The 23,248-nt window shown below is 45.0% G+C and overlaps 1 protein-coding gene across 1 annotated transcript in view; it reads left to right on the top strand.

Annotated features, from left to right (window-relative positions):
- Nucleotides 1-23,248, top strand: part of LOC144124629 (4'-phosphopantetheine phosphatase) — a 207,347-nt gene that overhangs the window by 129,723 nt on the left and 54,376 nt on the right. The window contains exons 9-11 of the mRNA XM_077657428.1: nt 2,467-2,561; nt 9,890-10,045; nt 20,158-20,270. Coding sequence (XP_077513554.1) covers nt 2,467-2,561; nt 9,890-10,045; nt 20,158-20,270 — 364 coding nt within the window. The remainder of the gene's footprint in view (nt 1-2,466; nt 2,562-9,889; nt 10,046-20,157; nt 20,271-23,248) is intronic.

Raw genomic sequence — 23,248 nt, 5'->3', positions numbered from 1 at the left:
CTTTCGAAGGCACACGATGCACTATATCATTGTCACCGTCAGTAACACTTGTGCCCAGACATTTTGCCATGTCCGCAACAGCCTTGTCTAGGTCTTCATTAGTTGCAACCGGAAGTCCTTGAATTTCAAGGTTCATGCTTCTACTATATTGTTTCAGCCCTATTATCTCCTTCCTTGCCTGTTTATGCTCCTTCTTCAACTCTTCGTTTGCTGATCGACACTGTGCAGCTTGGGCCTTCACTTCAGCAAGTTCCTCCCTGTAACGCTCAATATCCCTTTTAAATTCTTCAAAACCATCATTCATAAACCCATTGGAGCTACGAATGCCACCAAGTTCAGTATGGATTTCAGTACTTGAAGCATCAACCTTGGGTACATCTTTTTTTTATTTTTGTGCCGAATGCATATAGCTTGACTATGAGTTCAGTAAGTACTTCACAACTTCTTTGATAGTGCTAGATTGCTTTTCCAGAGCCTTTGCAACATCCCCTAGGGCACCCTGGTCAGTTCCCGACATTGCCGAATGGTGAAAGCCAACAGCTAAAACAGCACACCAAAGAAAATTCTACGACATCAAGTTGGACACTGTGGCAGCAGCAGCGACAACGCTATCAGCGTTGTGTCTAGGAAGCTTTATAAGAAAAATTTCAACTAACCTGAAAAATTGCAAGAAGCTGGTTAGCTCCAGTCCGTACGCCGTCACCACTGCTGCCAGAGTGATCAAAATGCTCTGTCGAATACACCGCCCCCAGAGGAAGCGATAACAGTCCGCTGTTTGCTTTAAACTTGTGTAGATGGCAGGCATGTCGATTCTGTCACAGTGAAGTCATTGTGCAGAAAGCAAGTCTGCGATGCGTTGATGATAGACGCCCGATTCTCGAGCAGGCAGCAACACGGTCTTGGAAACTTGGAAACTTGCAGTTCACTTGAGAGCTTCGAGCCTCAACCAGAAAAATTGCAAGAAGCTGGATAGCTTGTGGGGTTGAATTGGGGACACATATATACGTTCTCCCCACTTAATTGCGGCTGACACGGTTCAAAGCCACCCGGACCCCACCCCGTGATCGCGTACGCTACCGAGAGCTCGCCGACCACGGCGGACCTTGCTCTGAGGGAACAAAGGAACGACACATTAGCTGACACAAACAGGCATTTATTCCTGCAGCAACAATAACGCCAGCTAGCAACAAGGTACGCTAATGAATCAAGGTTGTCCGACTCACCAGCAAGGTTCCGAGCGAATGTTCGCCCGCGCTAGGGCAAGGGATATATACTCCGAAGGCCGGACGGGACGAATACGGGAGCCTGTCTCCCCGTCGCTTCCTTGCCCCGCCGGCGAAGAGCGGAGCCGCGAGCGACACGTCCGCTTGCACCGACGATCCCAGCCGAAGCGCCCCATGCCCCCTCTCCCGCGCGCGGGCTTTGGCAGTCTCCCGCGCAGCAATGCTGGCGCCCTCTCTTGCCAGTTAATGTAACTGACAAGGGAATGCGCTCATCCTCGAGGTGAGACTGCCGCTTCACAGTGCCTCGCGAGAAAGCAAACACAGGGGGCTGCAGGGCAGGTCCCCACAAGCTCCAGTCCGTACGCCGTCACTGCTGCTGCCAGAGTGACCAAAATGCTCTGACGAATACACTACCCCCAGAAGAAGCAATAACAGTCCGCTGTTTGCTTTAAAGTTGTGTAGATGGCAGGCATGTCCATTCTGTCACGGTGAAGTCATTGTGCAGAAAGCAAGTCTGCGATGCATTGATGATAGATGCCCAATCCTCGAGCAGGCAGCAACACGGTCTTGGAAACTTGCAGTTCACTTGAGAAGCACGAGCCTCAACCTGAAAAATTGCAGGAAGCTGGTTAGCTCCAGTCTGTACACCAACACCGCTGCTGCCAGAGTGACGGCTGATTTCTCTGGACGCTTAAATGGATACCACTCAAGCAGTTGCCAGAGGCCTGTATTCTTTATTGTTTATTTGATACCCTGCTTAGCCTGAGGGCGTGTAAGCAGGGGGGTGGGGGGGTTACAACTTGGAAAAAAACAGATCTTGGCTACTAGACAGTCTGTTATGGTTCTCACAAAAAATGAATTAGCATATAAAGGTTCATTTTAGTCCGGCATTCTTTAATTTTGAAATCATGGTCAGTCCTTTGTATATATAGTGTGATTGGTTAAAATAAATATTTTTGTTAATTCCGCTCTTGTTGCTGTAAATTTGCAACAACAGTTTGATCACTAGACACCTTCACCGGAAAAGGCACCCTACAAATACAACAGAAATGCCCTATTGCATTTTGCTTGTGCCCCACGTGTAGCACCCACTTCTCGCCTTCGCAGATGTATTGGTGAGGACAGGCCCATCTGCCTCCCTCGCAATCTGGTCATTTGTCACCCCAGCCACATGACAAATGGTGTGTGAGAATTAACAACCACATTCTGTTTGGTGTGACGCAGTCTCTGTTACCCTGTGCAGGCACAGAGAACTGCTCGTGGAGTGAGAACTATGCAGGCAGCTCTGGCCTGCAGAGTCCCATCCCAGCCCAGCTGTCCCAGCACAACAGCACAATGGTTTGTATGTGTCCTTCCTTGACGAGGCCACTGCTGAAGATGTGTGACTGAGCTGCAGACATGGGGCATCATAAGTAAGCCAGGACGATTTGTCAGTGAGCACTTCCCAAGTAGTCGTCGACGCGAGACATCCAGATTTCGTTGTTCGCAGCAGTCACATTATCTTTTCATGGCAGACCAACCACGTATATTAGGGGCCTGCATTGTGCATTTCAGCAACGTGAGTGTGACCAGGCTTGTCGTGGTCACAAGAACTTCGGTTGCGTTGGTTTGGATACCCCCCTTCCACATCGTTTTTGCTCATCTCCATGAATATGAAAATGATTGGTAAAGGTCATCACTGCTCTTCAGCGAACCATATTTCTAGATTTCTGTGATAGCCTGCGGAATATAACAGAATCGGATGTAGATGTCGGTGTCAGAGCTGCTTTTTCAAGCATGTTCAGTTCTTGGTTTTCCCTTCTCAGCAAACCTTTATGAAGCTTTATGAAACTGTGGCACGTGCACCCTCCTGTACTGCTTTTGGCCAACTGCTTTAATCGGTTTGCAGTTGTCATCTATAAGAATATAGAATCCCAAAACTACTACTTTTAAGGGGTGATGCGGCCATGAAATCCCAAAAATCGCCCAAAAATTTATTTTTTGAAAATTATTGTATCAGATTATGTGCCTCACTTTTTATGCTGTCCCAAAGTTTCATCACATCACATCACATCACATCACATGACTATTTTCCTCAAAGACCCCAAATGGCGTGTTACCTAAGGGGTGGGAATTACATGGTGCAGACATTGACAGCAGTTATAAATGATGATGGCCAAGTTATGGCAGCGATATGGTGGGGAAGACCCTTCCAGACAGTTGCTACTCGACAAGAGATGGTAAAGGCTTTGGTACGGGCATGTGGGCACAGAACTTTAAAAAGGTGACTGATGCGATGGGATCTGCATGGTGGTGGTGCACAGATGTAGGGTTCTTGTCTGAGCGGTGAATAAAAATACTTGTGAAACAAGACAAGACTGGTAGAGAGACGGCAAACAGAAAGGTTACACAAACCTGATTGCGATTTTAGTGATGATATGCTAACGTCATATGAGTACGAAGAGCGAATGAATCCGGTGGCTCTGTTTTGTACAGCTTCGAAGGCATTTGTAAAATATTTCTACAGTCAACTAGGAAGAATTCTAAAAAAATGTTTTCTGAACTGTGGTGGTTGTGCGTTGTGGGGAAATGCCTAACCAATGGGCATTTTTCTCTGTTGCAGTTTTTTGCCTAGGTACTCACCTTGTGAAGTTAATTTCTTCACAGTTATATCTTTGCACTTGTAGGACCATAGTTCAGGTCAAGATATTTCTTGTTTTTCAAATTTGTCAATTTTAAATTGTTTTATGAAATTTTATTCTCACTGTAGTTACATCAATGGACACTGCATCGCGAAAAATCCAAAACCAAAATTTGTGCAAAAAAGCTCTTAGAATGTCGTGACCTGTAGCACGTCAGTAGGAAAACAATGAATGTTGAACCCATACTCTGCCCCATTTCCTTAGCTCCGCAGCATTTTTACAAGATTCAGAGAAAAAATATATACAGTTGAGCTCACTTATAATAGACCTGACAGTCACGCGGAGTGTGTTGTTGTATCTGAAGTTCATAGTAAGTGGACTTCTCATGTTAGTTCCAAAAATACAGCAGTGTAAGCACTCTTTCTGTGCCTGCTCATTCATACTAAACCCTATTACAGTGCTTTCCAAGCTCCCAAGCACAACCATATTCTCCTCACCGATTTCCTTGCTACCATCAAGCTGGCTTATGGACGCGATATAACTAATCATGGTAGAAGTGCTCACAGTAGCAGGTGATAGGTTGGCCTCCTTGACATTGTCGTATTCAGATTCCTAGCAGTGCGAGAGTTCCCATAATTTGCCTACTGTTATATTGTTCGGTGCATGGTTTTCCGATGTTGATGTCATCATCCGCACCAACTAAGTACCAACAGCACATCAACGATGCATTGCCACAAATCCACGTGCATCCAGTAATGTGTTGTTCAACAACGTCCTCCATCGTTCCTGGGTTCCCAGAGCAGAGAAATTAGAACTGGAGCATCGCTGCATCTGGTCGGTCAATTGCTGCCAGTATGTACTCTTGGCGCACTGTGACAAGACAGCTTGAGCATGTAAATTATGCCCATGTAAAATGGCTAGTCTCGTTCGTTGCATTCGGTAGCAGAAGAGCGTGGTCACCGCAGTGAGGGAAGGCAGCACTTGGTGCGCCTCACAGTTCTCGAGCACGAGAAGGACCTTTCCGTTTTTTTTTTTTTTGTACAATGTCATTGTCAAACTCTGCAAGCAACTCGGTGAACTAGTCACCCGTCATTCCCGTGCCTGCTCTGAACTTACGCCTAGTGACACACTCATCGAATAAAAAAAAGAAGTCTTGTGTCATTCAGGACTTTGCACACGAGCATACGAGAATGTAGCTTCCAAAGCACTGCGCCGTGTGAGTCTTCAAGATGGCAAATGGTGACTGCCGGTTGCTGCCATCCATACTCCTGCACAGAAAGCTGCTAACATCAAGCTTACTGCAGTTTCCACCAGCACTAAGCATCGCCTTTCAAGGCACACATTTTTGGTGGCCACAAATGGCAAAAAGTTTTGTTGACAGTCCATACGTCCCGTATTTCTTACTTGTTAATGATTTTTATGGTTTATGCTTTTTTGGTTGCCACGTTATTTCTGTAGGAAGGGGTGACACTGTGGTAAGGAGGCGCTCGTCGCTCTCTGGTTCGGAAAGGAACGCTGGTTTTCGACTGCGATACAGAGTTTACAGCGCCCCCTTGTTCGCGTGCAGCCAACTTGTGCAGTCACAGGTGTTCGCTTTATCTGAGACGCAGTGCCATTGCACTAATACATTTTTTTACAGTAGCACCGCCCTCGTTAGTTATAACTGCGGCCGTAATAAATGGGCGCGACTGTATTGGAAACAGTTTTCTGGAGATGTAACAGTGAAATTTTGTGACAGTAATCATAAAATTATTTATACTATGCTTAAAAACTTATATCTAGACACACAAAGAAATAAAAAATTTTTGCTGAAATCCTCCTCCTCCCTTAAGCTATACGGGAGAAGAAAAATGTAATTCGCGGAAAGAAAAGCATGAAGTGCTGCTCATGGACCACCTCTTGTGGTGTATTTTTTTTTTCATTTTCTGAATTGAAATTTCATCATTTGCAACGAAATTCATGCCGCTCACAAGTGCATGGAGCATTGGCATGACCAGAGTCGCCATGCCGGAAGTACGCCTGCTAAATGTACCTTGAGGTGCCTGCACTCCAGCGCAGTGCTTGCTGCAGTTGAACCTAGTCAAGTCAAACCAGGCCAATCCGTGCCAAAAGTCAAAATGGCTGCTGGCACTTGTTGCATGAGCTGATGCACTGTAGCGTTTACAATGAATCACACAGGAATGTAAGCACAGTTGCTGTGCAGCAATCAACTTTGTATTGCATGGGATTTTATGGAAGCTACAATGGAAAGCACACACATTCAGCAGACAGTGGTTGTCACATAATTACACTTGTTGAAACTTGCTCACAGTCTGGCTTCTTTGTGCTATTCCTCTTCTCGCAGCTGTTGTTGATGCAGCTATAGAGGAATTTGCTCCTGGGATCACTTGCCAAGGGACCGAGCGAGAAGGGGAGCAATTTGTTGGAAATTGTGCAAGCGAGATTTTGCACATATTTTATTTCTCCTCTCTTATTCAATGTGTATGAAAAATTCTGCTGGTAGCAAATACATTCGTACCTTGTTATTGCGAAGAGGCAAAAATTGTAAAACATTTCGGTATAGCCAAAATTTGAGATATAAAATTTCACCAGGAACACACCCGAGAGCAGCGTATTTAATCAGTGAAGGAACTGCAACTCGGGGAAAGGGAAGACTTTTTCCAAAGGTTTAATGCCATTTCGAGGAGTTTGTGGCGATTTCATAGTACTGACAAAATGAGTGTCAGTTAGATTGGCTTCCCTGTCCAGCACTGCCAGTCCACAATGGCAGTAGGGCAAGTGCCATTTAGGATAGCTTCCCCGCATTAAATCTGTGTCCTGTGAAAAATGGCACGTTGGAGTAAAAGCTGTCGCCACTTTCGGTACTTCCACGACAGCAGACATCAGCACGAGATGGTTATTGCAAAGTTAAAACCATCCATGTCGCTGCTTTCAGAGTGCTGTCAATGGGTGCACATGTGCCAGCCATGTAGTACCAACTGCCTGGCTAGCAACCCTCCTTGGTGCTGTATCTTCTGTGGAGATGTTGGCAAGTACGAGCAGTGCAGAAAATAGTAAACATGTCCTGGTAGACTTTGAAGGCCTACTTGGCTGAAATTTTCCAAACTCTAAATAGGTTGTTTTCTCATAGTAGACTCCCAGGGTATGTTACCCACAAAACATTGCGTTCAAGTTTAAAGCAGTTAAGGCACCAACGGCATTTAAAAATCAGTGTATTCAATACCGAAACTGGAAAAACGGGCGCCATTAACACCCGCAGGAATCGACGCTTGTTTAAGACAATTCAGGCAGGTCCAGAGCATCTGCTCAATGCGGCTTATGCAAAGTGCTGGCACTGTTAGCATGTGTAGCATTTTGCTCAATACATACTGGTTATATATGAAAAAAACACAAAACCACATAACACGCATCTGCAATAGGATGAAACACCCCAAAAAAAGTTTTAAACGTGATTTATTTTTTGGCGCAGACTAGGACCTCGCGCAACCTCAGAAGATAATAGCACCAAGATGCCAGGGAGTGTTATTCACCTCACAGTATTCGCTTACAGCTTGTGCAAAGTTCGGACATCGCAAAGGAAGGAGGCTTAGTCAAATGTAGGCCAAGTGAAAAAAGTGCTTGTATAATCATTTTCGGCATTTTTGAGTGGGCACACATGTCAACAGCACAAGTGCGCTGTTTGCTGTAGGTGCAATATGGTTGTTGTCTTGATGAAAAAAAATATCCTTCCTTCTCCTTTCCCTTCTCATTTTTTCTCCCACATGGAAAGGTATTCCTGCCTGTTCATGTTAAACTGGAGCAGGTGTAACGTGAGGTACATTAATAAAAACAGGTGGCTTTTGGGGTGGCAGTGATGCGTTTTGTTCCAGTGCCCTCTCGCAATATGCGCTCCACCCCATTCTTATCCTTCTAGTTATCTCCCTCTCATGATCCGGATCAGCTGTCACTACCTGCCCTAAGTAGATATTCCCTTACCATTCCCAGCCCCTCTGTGCACTGCTGTTGCCTTGCGATACTGTTGAAGATTACTTTGGCTTTCTGCATGTTAATTTTTAGACCCACCATTCTCCTCTGCCCGTGTGACTCATTGATCATGCTTTGCAGTTAATCTCCTGAGTGACTCAGCCAGGCAATGTCATCAGCGAATCGCAGATTATTTAAGTATTCTCTATTAACTCTTATCTCCAACTGTCCCAATTCAGACCTCGGAATAGCTCGTGTAAACAGGTGGTGAATGGCATTGGCGAGAGTGTGTCTCCTTGCCTGATGCCCTTCCTTATTGGAATTTTATTGCTGACTTTATGGAGGACTATAGTAGCTGTGCAGTTGCTATATAGTATATCTTCTAGTATTTTGACATAAGGCTCTTCTACAACTTGCAAAATTGCAATTCTGCCCACAAAAGGAGTTAGCACGAGAGAGAAGCATCAGCCGCCCACCATTGTTATCTTCTTTGTAAAAGAGAGGGGAATTCACATTAAAACCTGAACTCCAGATAGTTGCCAGCGGCTTTCCAGATCGGGTGTAAAGGGCAGTTGCCAAAAGGGTACACTGGTGCTTTCCACATTCCTTTCATTCCTTTCTGCAACCACGTACTGCATCGACATGATGCCAGCAGCTGATTTTTCTCGGAAACCATCGGGCTTGATGGTGAAAACAGTGAGAAACATCCCAGAAAAAGGACCTACAAGGAGCACTCGCTAAATGTACTCACTTGAGAACGCCTGAACCCGGTGATGCCGGCGTCTTAATGGTGCATTTCTGGTCTGGCTTGTTAGTTGTCCAACACACTGCTATGGGACTTTGCCATCTGCTACAGAGGTTTTTGAACGGTTGTAACAAAAATACTAGATGTTTCACAGCCTCAATATTAAAAATAAGTATTGTTCACAACATGCACTCTATATCGAGAACAAAATTAGCCAAAGTAAATTTTCAGTTGTGTAGGCCTTACTTCACAACGAGGTATCAAAGAGGACATAGTGAGCCTTCCAGTATCTTTGGGTTTTAATGATTGTGAAAGCAAAATTAACACACGAGCTGTAGAGACAGGTAAGAGAAGACTAAAGTACTGGTGGCAATAAAGGAGAATGGAGAAACTGCACCGTCACAGAAATCAAAATAGCATACCATAGAATATAGAAAATAACTTAGAATGGGGAAAAAAATCAATAGGATTCAAAGGTAAAAAAGGAGAAATGAAATGACAGTCGATTTGCCTAGTTAGACTGAATTCAAATTAGATGCGCTAACAATCTGTGGCTTTTGTTTAGCATTGTTTATTGTCCACCTGCCGCCTAGGTCAAGTGACCTTACGATATTATCACAACCTTCCAGGGGTGTATATTACTGTTCCTTTTCTCTTTAAATTAGGGCTTCAAAGAGGGGGTGTGCAAATTATGCGAAAATTTTCAGCACACGTTCTAAAACACTCTACAAAGGTCATACCCACAATATATACTCTATATTGCCACTTATACATAGACCTACCATCTCACAACCTTGCTGGCCAGCAAAAAAGTTGACGCCAAATATAAGACTCATGCCCCCTCCTTCCCTGCCTCACGTTATGTAGTTCCCCGCAGGATGGCATGACAGCGTGTGTGCACCTCAAAGCAATAAAAGTGCAGTGATGCAATCGCGGAGCCAGCAGTGGGAGGCAAAGGAGATAATGAGTGATAAAACGGTTGCGCTAGCGGAAAACCAAACAGCAAACGGTTTGGTAGCTTTGGACTCTGCACGTGCAACTGTTCGTCCAGGAAAGCGACTGCCAGCACGAGTGAGCTGGCTAGACGACGCACACTTCATGCCCTCGCCACTCGCACCTTTCGCAGCCGCACAGCCATGTTGATCTTCCCAAGCCTGTTGGGCGTGCACTGCGTACATGGTGGTGGTCTGGCGCAGCAGAGAGCTCAAATATACATGCCACAACACACGCAACAGGTCTGTGAGGATGGCTGTCATTTCGGTGATTGTATTTGATGGCTGGAACTTATCTAAGCATGGGGCAGTGGTCTCACTTCTTTCTTCCTCACGTTCATGCAGATTGACCAGCTGGAGATGGACCGGTTCGAGTGGCAGCTGGTGTACTGCCCACTGCTGGCAGACCCCGCCCGCTATCTGGCTGACACAGTGGACCTGACTCAGGATGCGGAGGCACGCCGCTACTGGCTCCAGTGCTTCCAAGAGGCCATCGACAAGGTGCCGCTGCTCTTTCACCACCTTTTGCTTCACAAGTGTCGCTGAAGCTTGCTTCAATCATTGGACTACAGCTGTAGAGGATGCATTGCATCATCCATGTGAAGAACCTTTCTGAAAAGGATGCACCTTTAGAGAGTGGGCAATGTTCACCGCCAACACACATATTCAATTACAGTAGAATCTGGATTATACGACCATGGTTAGTAATGGATTTTAGGATTATATGAATTTGTAAAATTCCCTGACTGGAGTACATTGTGCAGAATTTCTGATTTCCGAACACTCTCCTGTGTCGCTATGGATGAAATTAACGTGCTAGCCGTGGCTGCACCCTCCAACGCTAACGTCACATGCTCACCTGCATGTTGCACGACTGGTTTTGGCTGATTTATTTGGTCCTTCTGTTTTGCTAGTGCTCCTGGATCATAAATAATTGACCGAAATCGGTTGCGCAACTAATGTGATTTGCAGGAGTGAATATGCCCAAAGTGCCACCCGCACATTGCTGATGCCGCATTCACCAGTCATATGGTGCACACTGTGAGCAATGAGTGGTGGTGTGTGGCCTGTACATCATTGTGTGGCCTGTACATCTACATGCTAAGTTTTAGCAAGATATGTTTCAAAATAAACAAAAAGTTTTTAAGACCCTCATTTTAAGGGGGGACGCAGGAAATAAAATGGGCAGTTTAAACAAAAAGTTTTTAAGACCCTCATTTTAAGGGAGGACGCAGGAATTAAAATGGGCAGTTTGGCCAAAATTTTAGATTTATGAATTTTTTTTTCATAATTCTTGGGGTTCATCTATCTCGTGATGAAAAATTATAGTGGAGCACAAAGTAGAAATTCAGAAAAATTTTGCTTTTTATTTGTTTTTGTTGAAAATTGTTCTCATGGGAGCCGTAGCGCTCCCGAAACACCATTATTTGTGTTTGACCTTGGTCAGTGACCAGTGAATCTCATCAAGCCATGATTCCTGACCAGACGGTATGCCGTCGAACCCTCGACTACATAATTTCATGGTTTTTGTGTGTTCAACGCCCTAAAGTGACCCAGGCTCTAAGGGACATTGTAGTTGAGGGCTCCAGGTAATTTCGACCACCTGGGGTTCTGAAGTGTGCACTGAAGTGTGCAAAGTACATGGACCTCTAGCATTTCGGCTTCATCAAAATGCTACTGCCACGGCCGGGATCGAATTCGCGTCTTTTGGGTCAGCAGCCGAGTGCCACAACCACTGAGCCACCATGGCGGCTCATTGAAAATTGTGAGTGAATAACGCTTCTTATGGTCCCTGCACATCGCCGATTTGGAGGTTTTCTGATGACAAAGCACCGCTATCTTAGTGTCACCATGAAGAGGAAAGATCAGAGCTTTTGCTTGTAGCAATGGCGCATTCCTTTGACCAATAGTGAAAGCAAACGAGATGATAAACGAGGCAGCTGAGGGAATAAACTTTAATTCTTTCACTACTGCGATAAAATGACTGATTTTGAGTGTTTTAAAGTTAAAGTTGTTTCTTCAAGAAGAATACATCAAACTGTAGCTTATTGGTTATACTTCTGAACAAAAGAAGCACCAGAGTTGTGTGTTTTAAACTTTAAAAAAAATTGTTGGTCAAATATGCTAGTAACACAAAAATACAAGCAAAACAAAAATAAGCCGCTGCACTGAGCCAGAAGTTGATTACAAAAAAGTGAAATGGAAGCACTGACCATTTATTCAGACCTCAAGGGGACCAAGGAAAAGTCAGAATAAACAGGTGTCCAAAAGAACATATTCAGAAAAAGAAAAAAGAAATAATTTATTATTACGTGCTTATTCAGGCTCAGCAATTGGCTTAAAGAAATCATGAATGCGCTGCTGCAACGCTGCTTCGTTTGCGCGCAGTCAGGTGAGCCCTAATCTCAGAGAGGGTCGTGCGGTCACTATAGGCAGCTCAAACCACAGTCGCTGCCTGTAAAAGGTCTGCATGCAATGGCGGGAGCACATATGGTGCATCATGTTCAGACTCGAAGTCATCATTCAGCAGGGCAGCAGAAACCTGATGAATGATTTTGTTGTCGTTGCTTCGGCTGGCTGCTCTAAAATATTTTCTTTCCAAGATGGAGGAAGACTTGGTTGCGTTGCCGAGAACTTTGGTCGTTTTTCTTATAATCCGAGACCGTTTGCCTCGAAATATTAGATTCCCGGGCAACTGCGCTCCGAGACCAGCCGCTCTGCACTTGCTGAACAGTGGAGATATTTTTCGCCATTGTCACTGTGGTATATTAACTATGCTTGTCAGCATTGCCTGGCACAGACTGTGTGGGCAATCTCAACCACTGACGCGATGTTTCCATATGCCGCGTTGGATCACAGCAACCTCGACACAGCACATAAGACAAAACTACTGCATAAATTAGAAACGTGGCCTTCTCGCAGTGTCATGCATGAAGGTGTAGTGCTCTGCAATACTTGGCAGTGCGGTGATCACGTCACAAATGCATGAAAACAGCTGCTATCACACAATTTCCACTGCCGGCTGATAAAAAAGCTGTGCGCAGATTCCTTGACTGTGCGCATATTAGCGATGATTTGTCAAGAACTTTGCACGTATCTTCGAGCCTCTGACCGTACTGACAAATGCAGATGTACCATTTAAATGGGAAGCGCTGCATGCAGAAGCCTTGAAGGAACTTCAGCATCTTTAACAGTCCCCACCGATCCTCATGCATTTTGATGAAAATGCCGAGACTGAAGTTCATACTGACCCAAGCAGCATAGGCCTGTGCGCCGTCCTCATTCAGAGAACCGACAGACTGGGGACATCGGTGAAACCAAAAATCTCAAAGAAAGAATTCGGCAACATAAAAACGACTTCCGCAACTTTGCAAGAGAGTGCAATCCTGTAGTCGAACATTCCGAAGACTCAGACCACAGAATCAACTTCGATGAAACCAGCATCCTCGGAACCGGAACAGATTACCACAAAAGGCTCCTTCACGAATCCTGGCGCATCCAAACCACCCTGAACAACATCAACCGCACAAAAAAAAAAACCTGCCCCCAGTATATGCCCAGGGACTTCGCTCTGCAACTAAAAAAAAAAGAAATCGCCATCAACCGCCTCCTCATAGTGCCCAACATGACTCACAGCCTTAATCCCCCATCCTCCCCCTCCCCCACGCCTTTCGCATCACAGCTTTCGCTCTTTTGACCTCTGCCTCCCCTCCATACTTAAAGACGCTAGCTACTGCCCCCAGTCACCCTTGATGAAGGAGTCGAGCCGGCTTCGAAATGTTGGGTTTGAAATTAGTTTTTGGTTGGAGATGTGCAGTTTTCAAAGTCTTCAAAGCTATCAAACCCAAAGTCTTCAAACCCAACCAGACAGGCAGATCTGCCGAAATGTTTAGTTTTCAGACTGGGGAAAATAATCGCATATGGTAGCCATTCTCTTTCCAAGACCAAGGCTAACTATTCGACGACTGAGAGTCTTGCCATCATCTGGGCTACATCGCAATTCCGCCCTTACCAGTACAGATGACTGTTCAAGGTGCTCAGCAGTCACCATGCACTGTGCTGGCTTGCCAGTTTGAAGGACCCCTCTGGCCGACTCGCTCAATGGAGTTTGCGTCTCCAGGAGTTTGACGTCACCGTCGTTTACAAGTCCGGACGCAAACACTCTGATGCCGATTGCCTGTCACGAGCCCCTCTAGATGCACCACTGCCGGACGACGATGAGGACGCCTTCCTGGGACACATCAGCTTCAGCTCTTTTGCACAGCAGCAACACTCGGACCTCGACTTAAAGCGCCTCATTGAGGTGCTTTAACTTGGGAGGCAAAGTTTCTTCACCCCCCACCTCGTTCAAGCAAGGACTGCCTTCATTCTGCTTACAGAATGATGTCCTCATGAAGAACATTGCAGCAAACAAAACAGCCTACCTCCTTGTGCTACCTGCAAGTCTTCACAAAAATGTTCTGTATGCTTCACATGACGAGCCGACAGCTGGATATCTCGGGTTTTCTCGCACCCTCTGCAGCATTCAAGACAAGTATTACTGGCCCCGACTGTCTGCCATGTCGCACATTATGTGAAAACCTGCCGAGAATGTCAGCAACGAAAGACCCCTCCCACCCAACCAGGAAAATTTCTGAACCCTAGCAAGATTTCTGAATGCTGAGGCGAAAGCCCTACCGAACAGAACAGCAGCAGCAGTTGCCAAATTTTTCATGGATTGCATTCCTCTGCGACACAGCGCCCCCGGTGTGCTCATCATGGACAGAGGAACAGCATTGAAGGCAGAGCAGACGCAAGCGATCCTGTGCTACTTACTGCCAAACAAGCCACTGGAGGACAACTGCATACCACCCACAGACCAACGGACTGATGGAGCAGCTGAACAATGCCATTGCCGACATGCTTGCCATGCATCATCATCATCATCATCATCATCATCATCATCATCATCATCACCACCACCACCACCTCCACCACCACCACCACCACTAGCACCAGTATGACTACGCCCACTGCAGGGCAAAGGCCTCTTCCATGTCTCGCCAATTAACCCTGCAAACTTCTTAATCTCATCCGCCCACCTAACTTTCTGCTTCCCCCTGCTATGCTTCCTTTCTCTTGGAATTCACTCTATTACCCTTAAGGACCAGCGGTTATATGATATATGATTTCATTTGATGCCAGAAAGCCTCGGTGCCTAGTCCCTTGTATATAGCTTGTTTCATTTTTCGTATTTTATCCCACCATTTTCCTGTTCTATATTTTCATTTGTGCAGCTGGACCATCCTTCAGCGAGCAGTTGTATGTTTGCGATTTCTACGTTCACTAACCAAGAATAAATCCCTCAACCGCATGTACTTAATTTTTCTTGCCAGTATTTATCTCAGTGCTTTAAATGATTGTTTTAATGATTAAATATGCCTTGCTCGATGCACTGCTTTGTCTTTTGTTCACTCCATGATAGTGGAGTACAATAAGAAAGACTGGTTAGGAAGATGTATTTATAGATCACTGAGAATTTAAAGGTAAAAGTTTAGTTGTGCATTGACAAGCATAAACTGCTAGAAAAGGTGTTCATATTGAGCCCTTAATTGGAAGCACAATGTGTTATTCGCATGTATTTGCTTTCCTCCTGAATTCCTTAAATACAATTAAATTTGTGCATTTTGGCATGCAACAATCTTTATTTCTCTACAGGAAGAGGTGACTGGAAAATAGTAAGGTTTGTTGAATACCATGCCTCCAAATATGTATCTCATCTGGGCGCTTTCTGGCTGCACGCGTCAAGCAGAAACTTTGAGCCAGTATCGCATAGCGATACAAATGCCATGTGCTGCTCCCAAGCCTGCACGGCATCTGCAGAAATGCATACAAAAATTACTGATCAATTCGAATACAGTGAATAAGTAGTCCCTCTAATAACTGTACTAGCAGTTGCATCACGAGCGAAAATATCTACAAAGAGAACCACGCAGCTCCAGTGCAGCCCCGGTATCGCCGTACCCACTATGCACCAGGCGGCCAATGCAGCGTACCAGTTGCATGCAGCGCCCTCCCTCGGGAGCCCGTGGCAGTCATCACAAAAGCGGCCTGCTCTCCGCCGCTGGTGTCTCACTGTTCTAGAGCACTGCTGCTGCATTACCTAGACAAGTCTTAGGCGACTAAGCTGAGACCGGAACTGCTTTAGCCACTCTGCCGGAATGTGCAGAAATGATGATGATGAGTGGGCATTTGCAGTGGCACCATCTCTTGGGGCAACACGGAGGCTCAGTTCAAAACAAAAATTGTGTTCAGTGCCATTCATGATTCAGAACCATGCTTCGGTCGGTGTCTTTGGGGGCAAGTGCTGTCAATCGAGTTGGCTCGAGGTGTGTCCAAAAAATAAAACCAGAGATTGCAAGGCGTCTGATATTTTGGTAATTGTTATACATTACTGTCTATGGGAAGAGTGGCGGTGCCGTGAAGCAGTCCAAATAATCAACATGTCCATATTTTTGGAGTCCGAAAAATTGGTCAGAAACTGTATACAAAACTTTGCACATGTTTTTAGCTATCATTCTTCTGATTTTCAGCTCATACATATTACACCGCACTTCCCATGGCCTTTCAAGTTTGGGAATATGGCTGCTGTGCCACTAGAGAAAGCAGTCGCATGAGGACATGAAGTGGAGGTAGATGTGGGATGTGCTGCATATTACACTTGTTCCGAGTTCTGTTCTTGTTTTCTTATAGCAGAGCTTGCAGTTCCTCTTTTTCTGCATTTTTTTTTCCTTTTATGGTTGGCAATGAATGGGTTCTATGGGTGAAAAGGTGCCGCTGCCTTCCTTGACATCATCATAATGTAAAATCTGCTTGCGCATTGGGTAAAATATCTTGGCAGTATGTTGCAATGGCCCTAAAGCACCAAATAAAACCACTCTCCTCATTTACAAATCAAGCGCACTACATAAAATACAATGTGAACGGTAAAACAAAGCATGTGCGGGCACATGCTGATGGCCTGGGCCTCTGAGACGAAGTCTCACAATCGGAACGAAATCAAAGCATTCCACATGGTTGTAAAACTCACCGCTGCTGCTTTAAAGAAAAAGAGCATAACAACCGACAAAAGTGCTCAGTGTAGCCTTTCGCCTTGGAGGAGCACGCGGTGCAACAGATGCCATGATCGCTGATTAGCGGGCTCCGATCAAAGTTTCATTTTTCATGTCGCCTCCTGCATTAGAGAATGGAAAAACAAAACTGAAAGCAATGAGATCGTGTTATGGAAGCAAACTAGATGGCGCAGCTTATCCAGGAGCACTGGCTTGAATTTTTGGCGGCTGGTTCAAAGCGTCTATCATACGGCCTATGGTGCGGTAGCGAAAGAGTTAAGGTTAATTTTCTCAGCTTTCACTTTTTCTCCATTTGCAATAACTGGTTCCTTTGACATTTCGTAACAAATTACAGTAGAGTGATTTTCTTTTTGCGCACGAGTCCTGAGGCTTCGAAGAGTGTAATTAAGCTTTCAATTTTTATGTATATACGTGCTGCAGTTTTTTAAAGTTATTTTTGTAAGACATGTTTGAATGTAAATATGCATGCTGAAGTTTAACTTTTATTTTCAAAAGTACTGAGCATTTAAGAGGGGACGCAGCTTTGAAATGCAAAAAAAATGGCCAGAAAATCTTTTTTTTTCAATTGTTGTATGCTTCGTTTTTTTATGCTGTCCTGAAGTTTCATTGCTGAAATCCACTGGGAAATACTCTGAAAAGATTGTTTTCTGAACAGCGGTGTTCGTGCATTGCGGGGAAACACTCACACAATGGGCGTTTTTCTTGGAGCAGATTTTTTCTTGACTGCTTTATTGATTTTTACCCCATTTATTTTGTTGCACTCCTAGGACGATAGTGCAGTTCAAGACATCTTTTTTTTTTCAGATTTGTGAATTTTATATTTCTTGGTATGAAATTTTCCGCTCTTCAAAACAAAAATTTCTGGTTTGCAAAAAAAAAAATCAAAATGTCTTGACCTGTACCATGCCAGTAGGAATGCAGTGAATGTTGAACCAGCTTTCTGCCACATTTTCTTAACTGTGCTGATTCCTCACTATTTTTGACTGACATTGCAGTTCTTCATGTGTCAGAAAAAAGACAGGTGGCTCCCATTGGCTGCATTCCTTCGATATCACAAATGACACGTGTTATGGGAAGAGAGCAACAGAGCAGGTCGGATGGGCAAATGCCATGCGCACTCTGTGGTAGCAAGCAGTCATCCGAACTCAATGGGGATGATTTTGGTAGAGTTTTGACAGTAAAGGTGCCAGTTGTCACCACGCGCACTTTAGTGTGCGCTCCCAGACACCCTTAGAGCGTGTGGGAGCAGCGGTCTCGGTCACAAAGGAGATGCCCTCGACTCAGCGTGTCGAGCTCAGCCGGAGACCAGCTACCAAGTGACAAGGGGTTGGTCGTTTGGTGCCCAGCTTTCGCCGGTCACAAGCCAGAGAATGGGTCGGAGCCAAAGGTTCACAAAACAAAACAGTTTATACAGCTAAGAGACGATACAGAGATTTCACAATCACTCGTACGAGCACATACAAGGTGATCTTCAATACAACTCGTGCAAGGTAACAATGGAGAGAGTTTACAATTTAACAAAATACCTGCACCTAAAGCGCACTAACACACAGACAAATAATGAAAACACAATTTGATCACCGGGCACTGCGACAGTCCGACGACTTGAGGAGCACAACGGGGCCGATCCGCAGACTGCCGCACGTTGCCTCGCTGGTCCATCCTTGGCTGGGCAAGTGGTGTTCTCCCGGGAGTCGAACGGGCATGTTTCTTGGAAGCTTAAACATCGGTTCGGGCTAACAGACAGCAGTTGCAGCCCCTCATTTATAGGTGCAGACCACGTCTGTTTGTTCTTCGCGCCAAGGCAGGCGCGCACATACACGCAGCTTCAACTGCACAAACTACTTTTCCTTCTCGCGCCGGGCGCGCAACCGCATTGGTCGAGCGCTGAAACCACCTTCTAGAACAATCTAGGTCAGAACAATCTACGGAGATACAATAGTGTTTAGTGGTCATACATACATATGAAAGGACAACTAATAACAGAACTAAGCAAAACAAAAGTCTAACAAATTGAAGTACTCAAGCAAGGACATATTGTGATAGAAAAAAAAAACATATAGCAATACAGGCTACAGCAATACAAATACAGTAAAACATGTTGATCAGATTGCAGTACATGGTAGCTGATACAAGGTATAGAAAAAAAATTTTTATTTGTTGAAATGGGCGATGAGTAGCTGCCTAAATCTGGAAGCATTAGTCTCAGTGACAATGTCTGCAGGCAGGTTATTCCAGTCTTCAATCGTAATAGGAAGAAACGATTTGTGGAATCGTTTAGTGGAGCCGTGCGATCACTGTATGCTAGAGGAATTAAATAAGCGGCGGCATGATCGTTTTGGAGTGCGTAGAAGGTGGTCCTGAAGTGCTGGGAAGTTAAAATACAGTTTGTGGAAGAGACAAAGAAGTGAAATTTTTTGACAGAGCGCTAATGATTTGAGGCAGAAAGATGATTTCATGATAGTAACACTGAGCTGAGGTTTAGACTCTGTGGTAATGAAACGTTGCTGCCCAGTTTTGGATGGCTTCGAGTGGGTTGGTCAAGTAGGCCTGACGATGGTTCCAAATTGGTGAGGCGTATTTAGTTTACTGCAAATAGTTTACTGCGAAACATCGTGTGTTTACAGGAGATATTCAGAGAACTGGATTGGGTACAGTTGGGAATAAGAGTTAATGGAGACTACGTTAGTAATCTGTGACTCATTCATAAAATTGCCTTGCCAAGTAACTCGGGGGATGAACTCCAAAGCATGATCAGTGACTTAGAGACAGACAAATCACACTAGTAGGTCTAAAAATTAATATGCAGAAAACTAAAGTCATGTTCAACAGTCTCGAAAGGTCTTAGCATTTTATGATAGACAGCCAGACACCGGAAGTGGTAAGGGAATATGTCTTCCTAGCTAGGGCAGTTAGTGACAACAGATCTGGACCACGAGAGTGGAATAACTAGGAGGATAAGAATGGGGTGGAGTGCATTTGGCAGGTTCTCTCAGATCATGAATCGCAATTTACCAATATCGTTCAAGAGGAAATTCTATAACAGCTGTATCTTATCGGTACTCGCCTATGGGGCAGGAACATGGAGGGTAATGAAAAGGGTTCAACGACAATGCAGCGAGCTATGGAAAGAAAAATGATAGGCGCAACGTTTAGAGACCGGAAGAGAACAGAGCGGGTCAGGGAAGAAACGCGGGTTAATGACACTGTAGTCGAAGTCAAGAAGAAGAAATGGGCTTGGGCAGGGCATCTAATGCGAAGGCAACATAGCCAATGGTCGTTAAGGGCAATGGACTGGATACCAAGAGAAAGCAAGCATAGCAGGGGGCAGCAGAAAGTTGGGTCAGCATGTGAGATTAGGAAGTTTGGGGAGATAAGGTAGCCGCAGCTGGCACAGGAGAGGGTTAATTGGACGAATACAGGAGAGGCCTTTGTCCTGCAGTGGGCATAGTCAGTCTGATGGTGATGTCAGGCCCATGGAGTGCGGTATTTCTGTTGCAGTTTGTGGAGGTGGCCGTGCGCAGCCAGCCACACAAGGATGATGCGCCCCTGCGTGCTGGCCAGTTTCGCAACAAGTACCTGTGCCGCCTGCAGCACCTGGAGGATCACCCCTTGTGAGTGATGGTCCCACATGAACACCCTCCTTTGCCTTTGCAATGCTGTGAAGGCTATGTCTGCCACCAGGGGCAGATTTATAGAGTGAGTGACAAATTTTAATGGGAAACCTCTGCTGAACCCCATTTTTTTCTACGGAAAAAGTCCAAGAAATATGTGGTTTAATTGGGACCACTCCCCCAACTGCACCCTTCAAGAGTGGCCCTTAAATCTGCCTCTGGCTGCCACATGTCACTAGGGTAGCATTAATAGCAATGCAGAACGTTGCTGTGTGCACAGAAAGTGGAAGTGCAAGGTATGGGGCTTAAGCAGACATTGACTGCGGGCATGTAATTCGGACGAATGGCACAGTTCCCTAACTTATATTTCTTGAGAGAAAAAATCCCCAAGGATATAGAATGCATGAGCGCATGTGGCATTTAATTCAAGCACACCACACATCTGCACTGGCTCGTCTCCTGTCTAGCAGTAAGCAGTTGCACACCAAGAGCCATGGAGATCATCCATCTGACTCCCTTAATTGAGCATCTAATTATCATGTTGCTGCAGGTGCAGTGAGCATATGTGTCTTATTATGAGCCATGCTTATAATCTGCTGTTAACACGCACTGCTAATCGCGAGCTGTGTTCTCGCTGCCCTGCGTGCACCATGCACGTTGCCCTGTCACTGTGACTGTCACTGTGGCAAGTGACGACATCCATAAGGGAGTTCCACGCTTCACCCTCTTTTCCCGCATCCTTTCTTTTCTCACACAAACTGGTTGCAGCAGAGAATCCGGCAAATTCTCGCAGCCACGAGGAAACAGTAGCCGGGCAACACTGGCATGACACTGGAATGGGTTGCATGCCATTGCAGATCTGTCACTTGCCCACAGTGCTGCGTGGCCACATATCATATTTACTCACATAATTTGCACACTTTTTCTTTAAATTAGTGCTTCAAAGAGGGGGTGCACAAATTACGCAAAAATTTTCTGAACACGTCCTAAAAAACTGTACAGAGGTCATATCATGCAATGTGCCTATTGCCGCCTGTACATAGACCCCCATCTCACACTCCTCACTGGCCAGCATATAAGATGTACACCCCCTCCTGCCCTGCCCCACGTTAAGTTAGTTCCCCGTGGGATGGCATGACGGCGCGTACGCAGCTCAACGCAATAAACGCGCCATGATACAATTGTGGAGCTAGCAGTGGAAGGCAAAGCAGATAACAGGTGATAAAACGTCGCCCTTGCATGCAGCCCGGCTGACCAGTGGCAAATTTATTACTTATTTATTACAGATACCTGCAGCGCCCGGAGGCATTATTGCAGCGGGGGGGGGGGGGGGGGGGGGTGGGGGGGAAACACAATGACTTCTGCTCGTTTGGCCGAAAGTACAGAGGATAACGAAAATACAATACAAATACAAAAATACAAATACAAAAAATACCAAACACAACTAATAATAGATGAGGAAAAGCATGCACTGAAGGAGAACAACCGTGCTCAAAAAAAAAAAACTAATGAAATGAAAAGACGCGCAAAAGAACTGCGCGCCATGTCACACATCAGATAAGAATGCGCGGAATTGACCTTCCGTGCAGCACTCAGTGATGCCGGCCGGCAGCCTGTTCCACTCATTGATCATCCGTGGAAAGTACGAGGCTTTGTAAATATCTGTCTTACATTTAATCTCTCGGATCTTCCACTGAGGATCAAGTCGTCTAGAAAAAAAAGTGAGGTTGAAGCAGGTACTGGTCGTTATCAATGCTCAACCGTCCAAAATAGATGCGATGCATGATTTGCAACTGCAAATGTTTCCTACAGTTAGCTAAAGATCTTCAACCAAGGTGGTTTTTAAGAGACGTGACACTACATAGTTGCGAAGCTGTAATTATTGGACACAAATCTCACAGCATTATTCTGGATGTGCTCGAGCATGTCACATAAGTACGCAAACTGGGGGTTCCATGCAGGGCAGGCATATTCAAGAATTTGTTGTATGTAAGTCAAATACAAGAGTTGTTTGGCATTAGACGGCGCTTTATTGAAATTTCGTTTTAAGAAATTAGGCATTCTGCAGGCCTTGGATGTGATATACTCAACTTGCCTCGTCCACATTAGGTTAAATGTAAAATAAACACCGAGATACTTATATTCAAGTACTTTTTGCAAGGGAACATTATGTAATGAGTAACTTGTTTGTAAAGGGGAATGCTTTCGAGTGAAGGAAATAGATTGGTATTTTTTAGCGTTCAAAGACATTTCCATTTTGAGCATCAGCACTGGATGGAATCCAAGTTTTGCTGATGTGTTAATGTGTTAACACATGAGAGGAACTTTCCACAACATGGTAAATGACACAGTGGTCAGCATATAGCCGAGCTTTGCAGGTAAGATCCAAGACAATATCATTGATATAAATCAGAAAAAGAAGGGGTCCAAGAACAGACCCCTGCGGTACACCTGAGGAAACATTTACATCATCTGAGTGCGAACCATTAATCAAAACACGCTGCATGCGGCCCTGAAGATACGAATGAAGCCAATCGATTACCGTGGGGTGCAGACCAAGCCAACCTAACTTATTCAATAATAGTAAATGAGGTACAGAGTCAAAGGCTTTCTTAAAATCTAGAAATACGCAATTTATTTGAGAGCCACGGTCATAGGAAGAAAACAGATCATTACAAAACTCAAGCAAATGAGTAGTACAGGAAAAACCTGACCTAAAGCCATCCTGAACTTCTGTAAAATAATCACGAGAGTCAAGGTGTTTGATGACTGCGCTATATATTATGTGCTCCAATGTTTTACAGCACACACTGGTTAAAGAAATCGGTCGATAATTAACAACAGAGCTTTTTGAACCACTTTTATGCACTGGTACCACGGTAGCATCTGAACAGCTAACTGTTCAGTAGTTTTGATTCGGGTGCACGTCCAACTGTTTGTCCGGGAAAGCAACCAACAATGCTAGCGAGCCAGGTAAA

The sequence above is a fragment of the Amblyomma americanum genome, chromosome 3 (genome assembly GCF_052857255.1).
Source record: "Amblyomma americanum isolate KBUSLIRL-KWMA chromosome 3, ASM5285725v1, whole genome shotgun sequence".
Taxonomy (NCBI): Eukaryota; Metazoa; Arthropoda; class Arachnida; order Ixodida; family Ixodidae; genus Amblyomma; species Amblyomma americanum.
This window is presented reverse-complemented; position numbering and strand designations above follow the sequence as displayed.